The sequence below is a fragment of the Pelodiscus sinensis genome, chromosome 5 (assembly GCF_052426305.1).
Source record: "Pelodiscus sinensis isolate ZL-2025 chromosome 5, ASM5242630v1, whole genome shotgun sequence".
Taxonomy (NCBI): Eukaryota; Metazoa; Chordata; order Testudines; family Trionychidae; genus Pelodiscus; species Pelodiscus sinensis.
The window spans coordinates 90,904,090-90,920,068 of NC_143056.1; the positions used below are offsets into that span (position 1 = coordinate 90,904,090).

A 15,979-nucleotide genomic window follows, 5' to 3' on the forward strand; every position below is an offset into this window, starting at 1 on the left:
GGGTTGAATATTTAGCACTCAGGAAAGTGTGACATTAATGGGACTAGCTAGAACAGTGCAGCTTTGTTGTAGTATCTCAGTCCTGACCGGAGTCAGTCCTAAGCAGAGAGACACTGCCATTTGTTTCACATCCCCTGTGCACTAGGTTGAGACCAGCAAATCATGTTCACTTATGTTGTGAGATGAGTGGTTCTCTGGGGCAGGAACTTTGTTATGTACGTATTGTACTTGTTGAGCACACTGTCTGTGTTTAACAAATCGTTCTTATAATTTCATCATCAGAGTCAAAAGTTCAAAGGATAATACCATAATAACCCAGTAACCCTACTTTGACCTCTCAAACATTGAAGCTGTGAGTATGTAGCACTTCTCATGATCAGGCTCACTCAGTGTTAGGGATGTTAGATAACGATTAATTGAACAGTTGTATAACTGCACAAAATAGTATTGGTTACGTGACTATTTGATAGTCCCCAGGGATGGTGCAGCAGGCGATGAGCTCCTGACCCCATGCCTAGGAGTCCCCCCACACACCTCCCATTAGAGGCAGCAGCGTGGGGTGGCAGTGGCCTCTGTCCGTGGGTGGCCCGAGTTCCCCACAGAGAGAGTCTGTGTCAGCATCCCACGAAGCAGTCCCTATCTGCAGCAAGCCTGGGCCCGGCACCGATAGAGGTTGCTCCATAGCAGCCTCCTCTGCCCCCACCCCTGCTCCATGCTGCTTTCTCTGATAGAGAGGCAGCAGTACTCGGCAGAGGAGAAGCATCTTGCGTGAGCCAATATGCACAGGGAGCCAGCTTGAAAGCCGGCTTCCTGTGTGTACCGGCTCCCGCCTGACCCCCTCACCTCTCCACACTACTGCTTCTCTATCAGAGGCAGCAGCACTGGAGGGTGGGGGGGGGGGGGGGGGCAAGAGGCTCTGCAGATCCAGTGCTTAAAAGCTGGCTTCACACACACCGGCTCCCACCCCCCACTTGCTCCCTTTGATACTGAGGCAGCAAGGGAGGGGAATGCTTGCCTAAACTCACTGGTTAATCATGTACTCGGCTACACATTGTCATCCCTACATATAGAATCATATTTTAGCAGTTTTAAACAGAAAGAACATTCTGGCTTGGGTTGCCTAAAACCATTTTGAATTCAAGAATGCCCTGAAGGGGGAATGGAAACGTGGACAACTATGAATTAAAATGCTCTGTTATGCTTAGTGAATAAATTTCTACAGGTTGAACTTCTCTCGTCCAGGACTCTCTGGTCGGCAACCTCCGTGGTCTGGCAGGTCCACAGATATTGCTAGAATAGAGAGCCCCATCCCCAGAGGTTCAGATGGGAACAGAGCCAATATAGGGCCAGTGATCAGCTGGAGATCCTGACTGCCTAACCTCCCCTACTCTGGCAAATTCTCTTGTTCAGAACGACTTAGGTTCTGAAGGTCCTGGGCAAGAGAAGTTCAATGCTATGTCTTAGCTGTAGATTATGTTTGCAGGAAGAAAAAAAAATCAAGTATTGATGGGGATTTGGTGCCAGCCACGTAAGCTGTGGTTTACATAAGAATCAGGTGAGCAGCACATGATTTGTGTCTTCAGGCTCTGTACCTTCTAAAATACATCAGTCATCCTGCCTTTACACTGTGAAAATGATCCATCAGCCCCATGCTCTTTTACTGTTAACATTTTGTAAACTTAAGATTTCGGGATGCCCCCATGAAAATATTAATTTGCCTGTCTACATTTGGATTGGTAGCAACCCTACATTAGGTTGCAAAAATTGACATATATTAGTATGTATACAGATAATAGGTTCATTTTGAGCAAAAGAATATTATTTATATCTGTATCTTTGAAAAAATTGAAGTATTTTCAGTTTTTCCTTGTCATTTCCTCATAAGAAAGCTTAATGAATAATGCATAATATGGAGGTGACTTTATCTGAAACAACAGTTATAAGAACATAAGAACTGGGTCAGACCAACAATCCATCCAGCCCAGTTCCCTGTCTGCCAACAGTGGCCAATCCCAGATGCCCCAGAGGGAAGGAACACAACAGATAATCCTCACGTGATCCCTCCCCCATCATCCAGACAATCAGAGGCTAGGGCAGTGGGCCCCAACCTGAGGGTGGGGCCGCACATGCGCTACATGCCTGGGGGTGGCACTGCATGTGTGCTGCTCATGCGTTGGGCACCTGGGGGCGGGGGCTGTGCATGAGCTGGCACCCCGGGGCCTGGTGCGCAAGAATGGCTTGCGCCAGCCCTGGTCAGTTGGCAGGCGTACATAAATGCCCCAGTGGGCGCCATGGCGCCTGCGGGCATTGCGTTGGGGACCGCAGGGTTAGGGACACCGTTTCTACCTATCTTGGCTAATAGCCATTGATGGACCTAACTCCATGAATCTATCTAAGTCTTTTTTGAACCCTGTTAAAGTCCTAGCCTTCACGGCATCCTCTGGCAAGGAGTTCCAGCGGATAGGATTTTAAGAACTGTCAGTGTAATGATACTTGTTTTTTCTTTGTGGGCTGAGTTCCCAGGTCTTAATCTTCAGTCAAATGTAGTCCATGTTCAACATATATCTTCACCCAGAGATGGGTCTTTATTTACATGTTTTCTGGGACTTTTTTCAGTATCACTTGCCTTTTTCAGCTTGTACAGAGAGCCCAGTCAGTAGGATGGTCTAGCTTTTTTCTTCTAACACTGACCAGAATAGAAATTGAAATTGCCCCGGTGTTACAAATACAAAATCATCTGTGGCTATTTGTGTTCATATCTGTTAGAAGTGCATCTGTGTTCTAAAATATCCTTTTGCATACAAGGATGGTCCTGGGCCTTATATACTTGGGAAAGGAGTAGTAGTATGAGCAAAAACTTATTATTCCTGTCTTTTATATGGAAATTCAAGGAAGTTCTCTGTACCTCAGTTACTGTATCTGTAAAAAGCAGGAGATGGAAGGAGAGGGATAGGGAATTATGATGCATGCTTACATTTGTAAAGCACTTTAAGATCAGTGGATGAAAAGAGCGGTACTTGTGTACAGTAATATTTTTTACCACTTTGGTGAGGAGAGGCTGATGCATAACTAGTTCCTCTTTGAGAGAGTAAGCTTCATTAATTAAGATTTCAATTTAGAATCGACTCCTAAGACTAGGAGGATAACTGGTACAGAGGATAAGGATCCTGAAAAAGAAATTCTACAAGTCTAAGAGAGGAAAAAATGATGAATTAACTCCGCTTGTGAAGGGGACAGTTTTTACAATACAAATTGTATGTAAATGAAAAATTATGGTAGTGTCAAACATACAAGGCCACATCCTGGGTCATGTCAGAGTGATATGTTGTACAAAGATAACATTGTGTCAGTTTTGCGTACTCCCATTGGACTAATGTGTTAGCTCGCCTATGTCTAAAGCAGCTGGATGCTTGATCTAAGTTACTCCTGGCTGCCCACTGATCAGTAGTAGGTATCAGTAGTTCTGGTAGTTACTGATCAACAGGATACACAATTCTCCAACCACTACCCCTTCTCTTGCAGTCATGCCCCCTACAACACCCCAGAGATTCCCTTAGTATAGGGAGTATGAAGGATGCTGAAGTGCAAATAGCAGAATGTATGATTCAGAGTTATTAGGGTTATTTTTCTAAAGTTATTCTGAACAGAATCTCTGGCCTTTGCATCATTGTCGATAAAGAACAAATTCTCTCCTCACTGAATTTAAAAAGAAAGGGAAGTCCTGGCAAAGAATATTTATTTTCTCTCTCAAGTGACAGAAAACGCTTAGAGGAATTAAAATAAAAACACTTCATGCAGAAAGGAGTTCATATGTTAAGTAAATTACCATGTGCAGCAACTGGAACAACTAAGCAACAGGGATTAATCAGTTTTTATAAGGAGAAACCTTAATTAAATATGTGAAAGTAAAATTGCCAGCTCAGCTCTCCGCTCCTCCCTCTCAAGCCCTTTATAACAGTGATTCCCAATCTGTGGTCTGTCAACCCTGGTGGTCCGCAATGGTTCTGAAGGGGCACATGGAAAGTTGGGAGCTGAGATGCTCCATGCCAGGAGCCAGCAAATCCCTCAGCCCGCACTGCTTCCCGAGCTGGCTGAGGGACTTGGTTTGGGAACCAACACGAGCTGAGGGACGTGCAGGCTGCAGGCACAGCTATATTGTTTGGGGGAGGGAGGGGGGTCCGTAAAATTTTAATACATTGAAAAGTAGTCCGTATGCTGGAAATGGTTGGGAGCCACTACTGTATAGTTTGCCTGAGCTCCCTACATTTTCCCAAGTTCTTGATTTATAACTCTTTATGACAGTGTGTCATCTGATGACCATAGAATTTTTTTATTTTACACTGCCTGTCGCCAGTAGAGTTTTAGAATGAAGACTACTGGGGCAGGAGACTTGTAGGGGCAGGACCTTTCAGGGTTAGAATCAGCTCTACTCTAATTTGTGTTTAGTTTTAAGAAATGTCAGAACAAATAAATGCCCTGCATGTTGTGGAACTGGTATTGTACAACTGACTATGCCACAGACTCTTAATGTTATATCGCCTCGTAAAAATGAATTAGTGTAGAGTGTTCTAAAGAGCAACACTTATCTCTCCTTTGGGGAGGGAGGGGTACTTTTCCTTTTTTTAGATATATATTTTAATATATATTTGATCTGTCTGGAGTCGTTCATTTCAAATAGCAAGTAATTCAAATCACATTGATTATTGCAGTGGATCACTGTATTCCAATTTACCACCAGTCGCTTCCCTGTATGCCTACCTAGCTTCTGAAACATGCGATTTCTCCTTTGCCTCTGCTGTGTTAGATGTTGCCTGGGGCAGGAAGCAGTGCAACTGAGAAATCAGAGCTGCCTGCCAAAAGCCAGCCATGGCTTGCAGTGAAAAAGAAAATACCCACTCCCTTTTGACAAATCAGCAACCTCATCTCTGCTTTAAGAGCTTAAACAATATATGGGCTTGGCCCAGAAGGGTTCCTCTGAGTTCAACAAGTATTAATTGAAACAGTATAATTTTAAGGTGACAGTTATCAGGACTGGCCTTACCATGAGGCAAACTGAGGCGGCTGCCTCAGGTGCCAGACTGGCGGGAGTCGGGTGGGGGGGGACTAGGACCCAGAGTGTAGAAAATTGTGTCTGCTGCTGGTGCATATGTATTCTCTCTGCTCTAGATGCACAGAGATGGTGGAGTGCCATGAGAGGAGTAGAACAGGAAGAAGGCAGAATTGAGATCTTTCAAAGTTTTGGCACAAACGAGGGGATGGGGGGCGTCATTTGAGCTCCCTGACTCAGGTGCCAAAATGTTGTGGACTGGCCCTAACAGTTATGCATGCTATGCTAAGAGTCAGTGCAACGTAGCATAATTAAACTTCCATCACTTTGCGAGCGGGTGCTCAGTTGTGATCTTCTCACCGATGTGATCCTGTTACCATGCCATTCAGAATATTTTGCACCTCCACTATTGAAGATACAAAACTGTATGTCTGCATGAAACCCAACCTTTTTGCATATATAGTTTACCTGGACTTCATAGTCCTAGCTATGTTAGTATTGCCAGAAAAAATGTCATGAGAGTTGCCATGAAAGACTGTATTTGCCTATCTTTAAGGCTATGTCTGCCCTACCACTTATGTTCGCAGAACTTGTGGCATTCAGGAGCATGAATATTCCACCCATCAGAGCAAGAAATTCCACATATGGGGGGTGGATTAATTATGTTGAGGGGAGGCCTCTCTCCTGTTGGCATAGAGTGGCTACTTGAGAGATCTGACAGCAGCACAGCTGCATCAGTACAACTGTGCCACTGTCAACTCCTCTCTAGAGTCTTGTCTTCAATACTTCTTTTTATAGCCCAAATTTAGAAATGTTCATATGGTTAGAGACTTTTGTATTTAAAAATCCACCTGAGTTGGTGGCTACAGTTAGTACCTTTGCCTAATTCATAGTATGGTGTAATAAACCAAGCCTTGGCTCCATCATCCAAGGTATCTTCCACAAAGGAATGTGCTATTTCAGTATTAGGCATTTGAAGTTATCCCCGTTCTTCTAATATTTTACAAAAATTGGTCCAAAAAATAGGTGCTTCCTTCATGTAACTCCACTGTGGTGGCCTCCTTCCTCACTTGCTCCAGGAATAAGAGTATCTGGAGGCCTGTGCAGTAGTAGCTGGTACCTCTCAAGACTGTAAACAGATGCCAAAGTAGTCTCAATGAACCTATGCTGTAATTAAACAGAGATCACAGACTCTTTTTTTTTTTTTTTTTTTACTAAGTAATCCTCCCAGGGGAACTAATTGAAGTCCCTATGAACTATAACTTTGTCATTTTCCCCTCAGTATTGCATCCTTAGATTCCCTAAATCTTTCCTTCCATGCTGACTTTTATTTCCATGTAGGAAAATAATATTCATTATACATATCCTACTGCCATGTACTGTTATTTTTAAATCACCACAAACCTAATGATAATATATAATTATATCAGTTAGGTGTCCTTGCTATATCTATATTTTCCAGTTCCTTCCATTCCAACTGTATAATCTTCTCATTTTTATCTCCTGACATATGGGCTTGCTTCTGCAATCCTTTGGGCATATTGCTCAGGGCTTCCTGGAAGGGGGGCACGTTACATAAATGGGTCTCTTTCTTTAGTAATACAAATAACAATGTTTCAACTCCCAGGCTAACCATATCAGGCCCCACTTTATGAAGAGAGGATGGGTCATAACAATGGAGGTCTTTAAAAAAAAAAAGACACAACAAAGGAGAAAAATGAGGGCTCTGAGGAAGATTCTGTTGATCTTCATTCCTGAGGGGTATGGTATACTTCTGAAAATTGACAACAGTGCCTTCTTGGCTGCTGTGTAGACATACCCAAACAGTGAGATTTTTCAAAAGCACTCGTCATTGACATAATTGTTCCCATTGTAGTGGATGTAAATTTCATCCTGGAATAATGACAAGAAGCAATGGGCTTAAATTGTAGCAAGGGAGGTTTAGGTTGGATATCAGGAAAAACCTCCTACATGTCAGGGTGCTTAAATACTGGAATAAATTGCCTAGAGGGGTTGTGGGATCTCCTTCACTGGAGATATTTAAGAGCAGGTTAGACACCTGTCAGGGATGATCTAGATGGTGCTTGGCCCTGCCAAGAGGGCAGGGGCCTGGACACAATGACCTCTCAAGGACCCTTCCAGATCTAGTGTTCTATGATTCTATGAATGAGACTGGAGTCAGAACAACTCAGCGTCTTTGAAAATCTGGCCATATATCAGCTCTGTAAATGTTCTGGTATGCAGTTCCCCCTGGTGGCCCTGATGACTGGAAGCTGGTGATTTCCATGGAAGAAAGGGGAGGATGAATTCCCTCAGACCATGGGTGTCATGCTTCACCAAGACAACGTCAGCCTAGTGAAGTAACTTTGCAGCACTTCACTTGGGGGAAGCAAAGACAGTCACTAGAAGGGTTGACGTATCTCTGGGAATTAAAGGTTAATCTTTAATTAAAGATTGTCATGTGATGAAACCTTCAGGAATGTGCCCAACCAAAACTGGTAAACCTAGCAAATAATCATGGCTCCCAAACAATTTGCAGAGGCTCTCTAGGGGCTAGATGCACAGATGCCCTATCAGACCAACTGAAATCCTCCCCCTTCAACTCAGCCCAAGTGCACTAGCTCCCTATATCAAGAGACAGAATTTGGTCCACTGTGAGTGGCCACAACCTGTTTTAATATTTAATTTCTAACGTCTGGGGAATTTTGTGAGTAAACCTTTTCTGGATTCCAACTGGTTTCTAGTTATCATTCTTGTGTTTTACTGCCTCCATGACTGGAAATTTCTGCAAGCTATCTGCTTACAAGCAAAAGCGGTAATCTCTCCTTTTCTCAGACAAATTTGGTACCATGTTTATTTTCAGGGCCATGTTTATTTTATCATAGGACAAAAATCCTAGCACGTTATATTTGGTCTTCTGCTGAAGTGCATTGATAATCTTTTTTGGATGTGCGTGGGTGGAGTATTAAGTAACTTGCTCCATGCATCTACAAACTAAGAGGTGCCATGACCCAACACAATGTTGTCTAATAACTTAGGAATTTTCATGTTGTGTTAGTTCCAATATTAAGAACTTTTTTCTACTGTAATGAACAATGGTTTTTTTTTAATGTACTACAAAGGTTTTGTGTAATAAAATGTGATGGTAGATTAAGGAAAACCTTTATTACAACACATGTTATTTTGTCTCCTTCTTCCCTGTTTAGATTGAAAACATAGATGCCTGTCTGAGTTTCTTGGCTGCCAAGGGAATAAACATACAGGGGCTGTCAGCAGAAGGTGAGTCAATCTGTCATGCCAGCATTTATCTTGTAATGAGGGAATTTTAGGGTTTTTTTTTTCCAACCAATTTAAAAAGAAATACACCTGGGGTCCTTGGAGAGTTAATAGGAGTGATATAAATGGTTTTAGCTTATGCGATTGTGTTTTCCTTTCTTTTCCACTTTCACTGTGTCAAAGATAAGTACAATACATGCTGGACTCAGGGCTATTTCTTTAACTAAAAATAAAACGAGGTAGGAATTAGGACTCATTCACTTTTTTCTTTAACACAAAACACCACACCAAACAAGCCATCAAGTTCTAGAAATAACCAACTGAAAAGCTAATGTTTGTGTATTTATGGTTGTGAGCATAGCAAAATATATCTTTTAAATAGTGTGAAAAAAAGTTCAGTTAAACAACAGAAAAAATACGTTTGTGGTCCTGCCATGCAAACATTTGCTCACATTCATCATTTTTCAAGTACCGTATTTTCCGGCGTATAAGGCGACTGGGCATATAAGACGACCCCCTAATTTTCTAGTTAAAAAATAGGTTTTTGTCTTATACTCGCCTTATAAGACTACCCCCCCTTAAGAGGCCAACCGGCAGCGCCCCAGCGCCCCTCCGCCTCCCCGGCTTTGCTCCCGGTGTCCCTGGTCTGCTGGAGACGGTCCCCAGCAGACCAGGGGCACCGGGAGCAAAGCCGCAGCCGTGGCGGGGTCCCGCGCCTCCCCGGCTTTGCCAGAGCAAAGCCTCAGAGGCGCGGGACCCCTCCGCCTCCCCGGCTTTGCTCCTGGTGCCTCTGGTCTGCTGGAGACGGTCCCCAGCAGACCGGGGCACCGGGAGCAAAGCCGCAGCCGTGGCGGGGTCCCGCGCCTCTGAGGCTTTGCCAGAGCAAAGCCTCAGAAGCACGGTACCCCGCCACCGCTTCAGCTTTGCTCCCGGTGCCTCTGGTCTGCTGGGGACCGTCTCCAGCAGACCAGGGACACCGGGAGCAAACCCTCTGAGGACGCCGGCAGTTGGGGGGCGCGCCTGGGTTACTTCGCTGCCGGCTTCCTCGAGGCTTTGCAAAGCCGCGGGGAAGCCGGCAGCAAAGTAGCCCAGGCGCGCCTGGGCTGCCTCGCTGCCCGAGCCCCCCCGCGGCTTTGCAAAGCCTTGGGGGAAGCCGGCAGCGGGGCAGCCCAGGAGCACCTGGGCTGCCCCGCTGCCGGAGCCCCTCCGCGGCTTTGCTCCGTGTCTTCCTGGTCTGCAGACCAGGGAGACGCGGAGCAGCTTTTCTCGCCCCGGAGTACACGGGCGGCGGGACCGCGAGGTCCCACAGTCCGTGTCCTCCGGGGCAAGAAAAGCCCCGTTAGTACCTGGAAGTCGGGGACTGCCTGTATACCCGGCGTATAAGACGACCCCGATTTTTTGGGGATGTTTTTTAGCATAAAAAGTCATCTTATACGCCGGAAAATACGGTACATACTTATATTGCGGTCCAAAAAATATGTATTACAGAAGCACAAGCATTCAGCTTTGCCCAATTCTCTTCAACTACTGTTTCAGTAGTGATGCCCTGAAACAAAATGTTCTGTTATTTTTTTGCTTGATGTCCATTGAAAGGTGTCCAGTTACATTTTTTAAAAGAAACTTCTGTTTTGCTGTTCTATTTATTTTTCTTTAATATGTATTTTTTCAGTGTGCCTCTAAGTGCATGTAACAGTAAAATTCAAATGTTACAAAGCAAAATAAAAAAGATGCTGCCAATCTAATCAGTGCACTCCTTGAGACCATCACTTCCCTACCACATTATATTAATAACCTCCCACTACACAAACTGTAGTGCCAGCATATAGTACATCAGGTTTCACCTTTACTTTCACTTAAGTGTGTTTGTGAAAGCAAGCCGGTGCCAACAACCAGAGTAATCAGCAGTTAAGTCACACTCTGAATGTATTAGATTACATCTATCTCAGGTTTTCCCAGACACAGTAATCAGATTTGCAAGTTCAGGTAAGACTATTGTCTTGCTCTAACTTCTCAAACAAGTTTGCTTGCAAGCTTAACATGGGGTAGCTGTTTACTTAGCAATATTTTTATGTGTGTATGAATAACTTAGTTACCTATGTACTTAAAGCTATGGTTTCTCCCTCTCAGCTCATGCTGCTGCCTGAAAAGCAAAGTGAATCTGATAGCCTGTCTGATCATGTGAACTGGCAATTCTTAAAGAGAAAAGCTTCAGGCCCTCCCAGCTGGAATAGAAAAGCTTTTCTCTCTTGGTTTCGACTGCCTGGTTGCCAACAACTAGAATCTCCTAGCTGTAAGCATTAGTGCGCATAGCGCTGGGGGATTCCCCACTCTTCATGCCAAAGGGATAATTATATACAATTTCTAGCTGTCTCACGCTGTTGGTGAAAGACTAACTGATTATATTTATGCTTGAAGTACAGTATTCAATGGATAAGCAGTGATTACAAAATTTCCAGATTCCTGCTACTCTCAGAACCGGAGTGAGAGACTTTAGAAACAAAATGCATCTATTTTAATTTCTAACCAATTGGGACATTAACATTCCCTCCTTCTGTATAGTTATATACCTCAGTCATACGAGAGACATACTTTGAATTAAGTGTGTGTAACAGAATTGCAAGTTATTATTTGTAAAACACAGATGCACTCATGTAGGCTAAGGTGATAAGGGGACAGCCAGTGTTGCTGGGAAGGAAGATCCTTAACATAAATGTGGTTTAATTAAAAGTATTTTTATGGTGAGTTTCGTACTCAACAAACTACTAGTTCCACATTTGTTTCCCAGCATGGATCTTTAGTGGAGTGATAATTACCTGAAATAATGGCTTCCCCAAAGTGTAAAATCATATTTAATGCCATTTGTCTCACTTGGAGAGGTTTTTTTTTCCTGCAACACTTTACATATTTCTAGGCTCTGGCTATGAGGTTCAGACTTTGTGATATGGCTGAATGGTGATTCCTATAGCCAAGTCTTAAATGTCTATCTCCTATTGAAAATGAGAGGTGCTATTAAATATACCCCAGATAACCCACAAGGAATGAAATATACGGGGAAACGGTTGCGCACATAGGTTTTCTGACTGTGAAGTACATTCAGGTATTTTAATAAAGATACAACTCACCTGGCTGCTAAGTAGAATTGGTCAGTAGTGTTTGCAATGTCCACCAAATGCACCTTGCTACTACAGCATATTCAGATGTGCCACATAGTAAGGAGGAGAGAGCTAGTGCACTCCTGCTTCAAACTAAAGAAAGTCTTTTGAGATTCAGAAATGATATTTCATTTGCAACTAGGATTTACTGTTGAGGGATAACAAGGAGATGCTCTTCTTCATTGCAATACATGAAGGTTTAAGTGCCACTTGAAAATGATGTAGGTTTTTAAAAAAATGTTAATTTTATTAATCTTGATAATCATAATGTGCAGAAAGCAGGACAGCAGAGCATTAATGCATGTACTGTAGTAGTATTCTGATATTTCCACAATTGATATGAGAACATATGAGATATATTTGTTTCCCAGCATTTGACTCAATATAAACAATCCTTCCCTACCAAATGCCTTACATTGGATTTAGGTATAAGAAACAAAATCTTCTTCCCCTCCTAGGAGAAGCTTTAAGATAATGGACCAAATTATGTCTCCCATTTTCACCCATATTATCACCTTATAATAAGTAGGGCTGCTAACCAGAGTGAAGTGAGTGAGATTCATCCTAAAACCTCTAAAAGGGGAAGCCATGCATGCCAGTAAATGGTGATATAACAGAAAAAGGCAAACCCGGCTGTTTCTGCACAATAAGCACCATTTTTTAAACCTGATGTGAGAGGGACATATTCCCATGCATGTTTCACTGTATGCAACTTTGTCAATAAGTTACAAAATCCCATACAAACAGTAGCTGAGGTGATGAGAAAATTCTTTACTCAGCTAAGCTAATATGTTCATAGGCCTCTCCTGCCAGATCACATGCCACTTGCAGGAGAGCCCAGGACATCCCATTCTTATACCATCTACCAATGTGGTATTTATATACCTTTCACAGTAGCAAATGTCAGTTCCCAAAGGATATATCAGGGCACACTCAACGGCAACCAGGGGGATGCCACTAATGGTTTCCATACTAGGAGTAGAATGAATTACCTGTCTTACTGTTTCATGTAAGGGACTAAATATTCCAGGGCTAAGAAAAAAGAACATACCGAAGATTGAAATTTTGGGGCTTGATTTAAACCTTGCATGTTAACAGTGGTGGGAAGGAGGCGTCTCATAAAAAACAAATGAGAACATTGAAACCCGGTTAAACAGTGCCTAACCAAAGAAGCCACTACAGTGTTGTGTACAGGTTACTAAGTTCCAGTGGGTCAAATGCAAATAGTTTTATTTAATCCCCTTTGCAAATGTTCAGTCAGGAAGAAGTAGGCATTTATAATCTGTTCAGAATGGAAATATAAACTGAAGCCTCCTCTAGTTTGCTCTAAAGTGAATTCATATTTTTTCTATAGACCTACACCTTATAGAGAAGGTTCAGTATGACTGCATGTGGAATTTGTGCCTTGAAATAATCTGGGATTTCTGTTCTTCTGTGCTTTCCAGTGAAGTAAAGTGACACTTAAATAAGTAGGTCCCTCTATGTGCACACTTTTATTATTTCTGTTACCCTAGGAGCCTTAACCATGGGCCAGGGCCCTGCTGTGGAAGGAAATGTACAAACATAGGACAAAGGGAAAGTCCCTGTACCAAAGAATTTACAACCTAAGACCTCAGCTAGACATGTTTAACAAGGGGAAGTTTCTGTGGAGAAGCTCTTGTCTCTGCTTTCCACTGCCATTTTTCCTCTGGTTACTCATCAGTTTGAGCTTTGTATGTATGCCCGTGCTGTTCCCAGAACTGATGCAGACCCAGTTACTGTCTGGTTGTAATGCCAGCTTTTGATTCTTTCTCACCCTTTCCAAACAGTGTTTCTCATTGCCAAGGCTTTGCAGTTTTCAGATACTGTATATGTGCAGTAGAAACTAATATTTTCTTTGTAGATAGCCATTCGACCACCTGTGAATTATAAGATTAGCTGGATAGAGATCAGTTGAGCAAACGGTGAAGCGAGTAGGTGGTAAAAGGAAACATTTTACTGTTCTTCACAACAGCCGCTATGTAATTTAGGCCATGTCTATATGTTTTTGCCTCAGTACTGAAGTTCATGCTTCTGTAGTGAAATGACTTTCAGCGCCACTGCAGCCACAATTTTTCTCTGATTGACAGTGTCCTAAGCAGAGCCTGGTTTGTGGGGTATTTTTTTCAGAGTTGGTTTAAATGTATTGGAAATCTGTCAGTCCTTTTTCCTACCTCCTCTTGGTAAATTAAATCATTTCCCTCCTTTCCCTGTGGCTTAGATCTCCTAATCCAAGAAGAGTTTCTGCTTAGAGGGTTGTCACATCACTCTTGGTTACCTTCTTATGTTGTCTTCTGGGTGGGATTAATCTTTTCAAGAACACATGCAGCACCCCTGAAAGGAAAGTGCTACCATCTGGCTTTCTGGATATGCTCTGAAGAGCGTGCACTCATAAAATGTTTGGTAACGCAGACCCATATTATATGTAGTTATAGTAACATTTTTTTGGCAGGGCCCCTTTTGTCTTCTTTAATTGTCTGTTTCTGCCTCACCTGTTATTCCTGCTAAGAGGGGATGTAGCTGCCTTTGAAGACCTCTTGGGGTCTGCTTGAGAGTTTCCTAAAAGTGATGTAAGCATCACCTTTCCATCCCAATGGGCTGCACGTGTTGCCTCTGCAAGAGGCGCATTCTCTGTCAGTCCTAGAGTTCAGAACTATGCACTTGAATTCTGGTCCACTGTGTAGTGCTTCTAAACCACCTGGCTAGCATAACCTGATCATTTTAAATCCATTCATTTTTTTTCACATAGTGCTAGATGGCTTAGATCATTGTGCGGAAAATACAGGCTTTACCTAATTTAAATAAGTATTTTTAATCCTTCCGTTCTATGTTGGCTTCCGTCTTTTATGTAATAATTTTTGTAGCTCTTCTGTGCTACAGTATAGTCCTGACATTCCATGTCCAGTTATTCCAGGAACCAGAAACTAGCATTATCCCTTTTCTATATAGATTTACTTCCTCCTCTCGTTCCTACCAGTTTAGGGCTGAGATGGTTTAGTTGGTTTTCTGTGGCTTGCCGTGTTGCCTTGCCACTGAGTCTTGCATACTTTTGTGTCAAGAAAGGGAGCAGCTTGGGCAGCCTTTCAGAACTGGAAGTAAAGGCAGTAGGAGCAACAAACAACAGCAGAAACGTCACTGCATGGAAATGTCCAATCAGCAGACTGGGAGGGTTATTTTTAAAAATAATTCCTGCCTTCTCCTGAAACCAGAACATCTTGCAAAACTTGTTTTAAACTTAAAATATAGATAAAGAACACGTGTGTGTGTGAGCGAGAGAGAGGGAGAGACCAAACTGAAAATGATTGGGTTACATGCTCATGCTTTCATAACTCTGTATGTATGTTTTAAACTGACACACAACACAAAAGGGGAGTTTGAACAGGAAATAATTCAGACTGTACACACTGGCTAAAGAACAGTGAAGCTGAAGTACTCTCTGTGTACAGAGTCCAGCGGCAAGCTGTCAGGTGAATCACCTCAGTTCATCTTTCGAGATAAGAGACCCAGAAGTGCGTTTGAAAGGCCTGTTTAAAATATTTTGCTTATTCTTGAAAGGCTATATCAGGCTCCCTATGCAGTTAATGGAAGCTTGTTTCTTTTACTTCAGTGGAACAGCATTGAGTCCAAAGTCTGTGATTCGTATACTGTTAGATGATGCATTGTGTTTAGGCAGATTATAGGCAATGTGAAAATATTGACAAAGTAGAGAAGAGGTTTTCTTTGTTGTTTTGCTTTACATTGTTTTTGTTTTCTGTATTTTAAAGAAAATGTTGAAACCAGGTTTTTCTTCTGATGAATTCAACAGATGGCACACACTAACATGTATTACATTTAGTGGTTTATTGTATTAAATTTAGTGGTGGTGACTGCCCAGCTGCTCCTGGGGCGAGCTGCCTAGCGGGCATGCTTATTCCGTGTGCCAGAGCTGGGGCCTCCAAAGCCACAGTCAGGCAGCGTCCCCCCCGCTTCCTGCTGTGGCACGGGTTGGAGGGAAGGGGAGGCCATCAAGGTACCTCAAGAATAGAGAACAGTTGCATTTAGTGCATAAGGGTACAGGGCAGAAAGATGTGAGGGGTTTGGGAGTCAGAGCTGGGAGTGGAAAGTCCCATGGCTGGGGGGTATGGAGGAGCAAGGGTGCCTTTTCAGAAGGGCGAGAGGGGGGAGGTCTGACTCTCAGGCAACATTCCTCCTTTGCCTCCCATGGGCAGCTAGGAGTGAGAGGATGGCACAAGCTAAGCACTTTGACCTCACCCCCTGATCGTCAAGGGAAGTCAAGGAAGACCTGGTACTTGCAACTACAGCCTTCCTGAAAGCTTCTTGCTGGAGCACTGTCCTGGGGCGCACATACCTCAGGTGGCTAGGGTTGCCAGGTGTCCAGTATTGACCCAGACAGTCCAGTGTTTTCGCCTCCTGTCCAGTAAAAAAAATTCAGAAAATACCGGACACCTAAAAAGCCCGGTATTTTCTGATTTTTTTTTTTTTTTTT

The 15,979-nt window shown here is 43.1% G+C and overlaps 1 protein-coding gene across 8 annotated transcripts in view; it reads left to right on the plus strand.

Annotated features, from left to right (window-relative positions):
* The window catches only part of NAV2 (neuron navigator 2), a 689,797-nt gene that overhangs the window by 468,147 nt on the left and 205,671 nt on the right, over positions 1-15,979 (plus strand). For all 8 annotated transcript variants that reach the window (XM_075927729.2, XM_075927722.2, XM_075927724.2 and 5 more), the window contains one exon: positions 8,254-8,326. In XM_075927729.2, the coding sequence (XP_075783844.1) occupies positions 8,254-8,326 (73 nt within the window). The remainder of the gene's footprint in view (positions 1-8,253; positions 8,327-15,979) is intronic.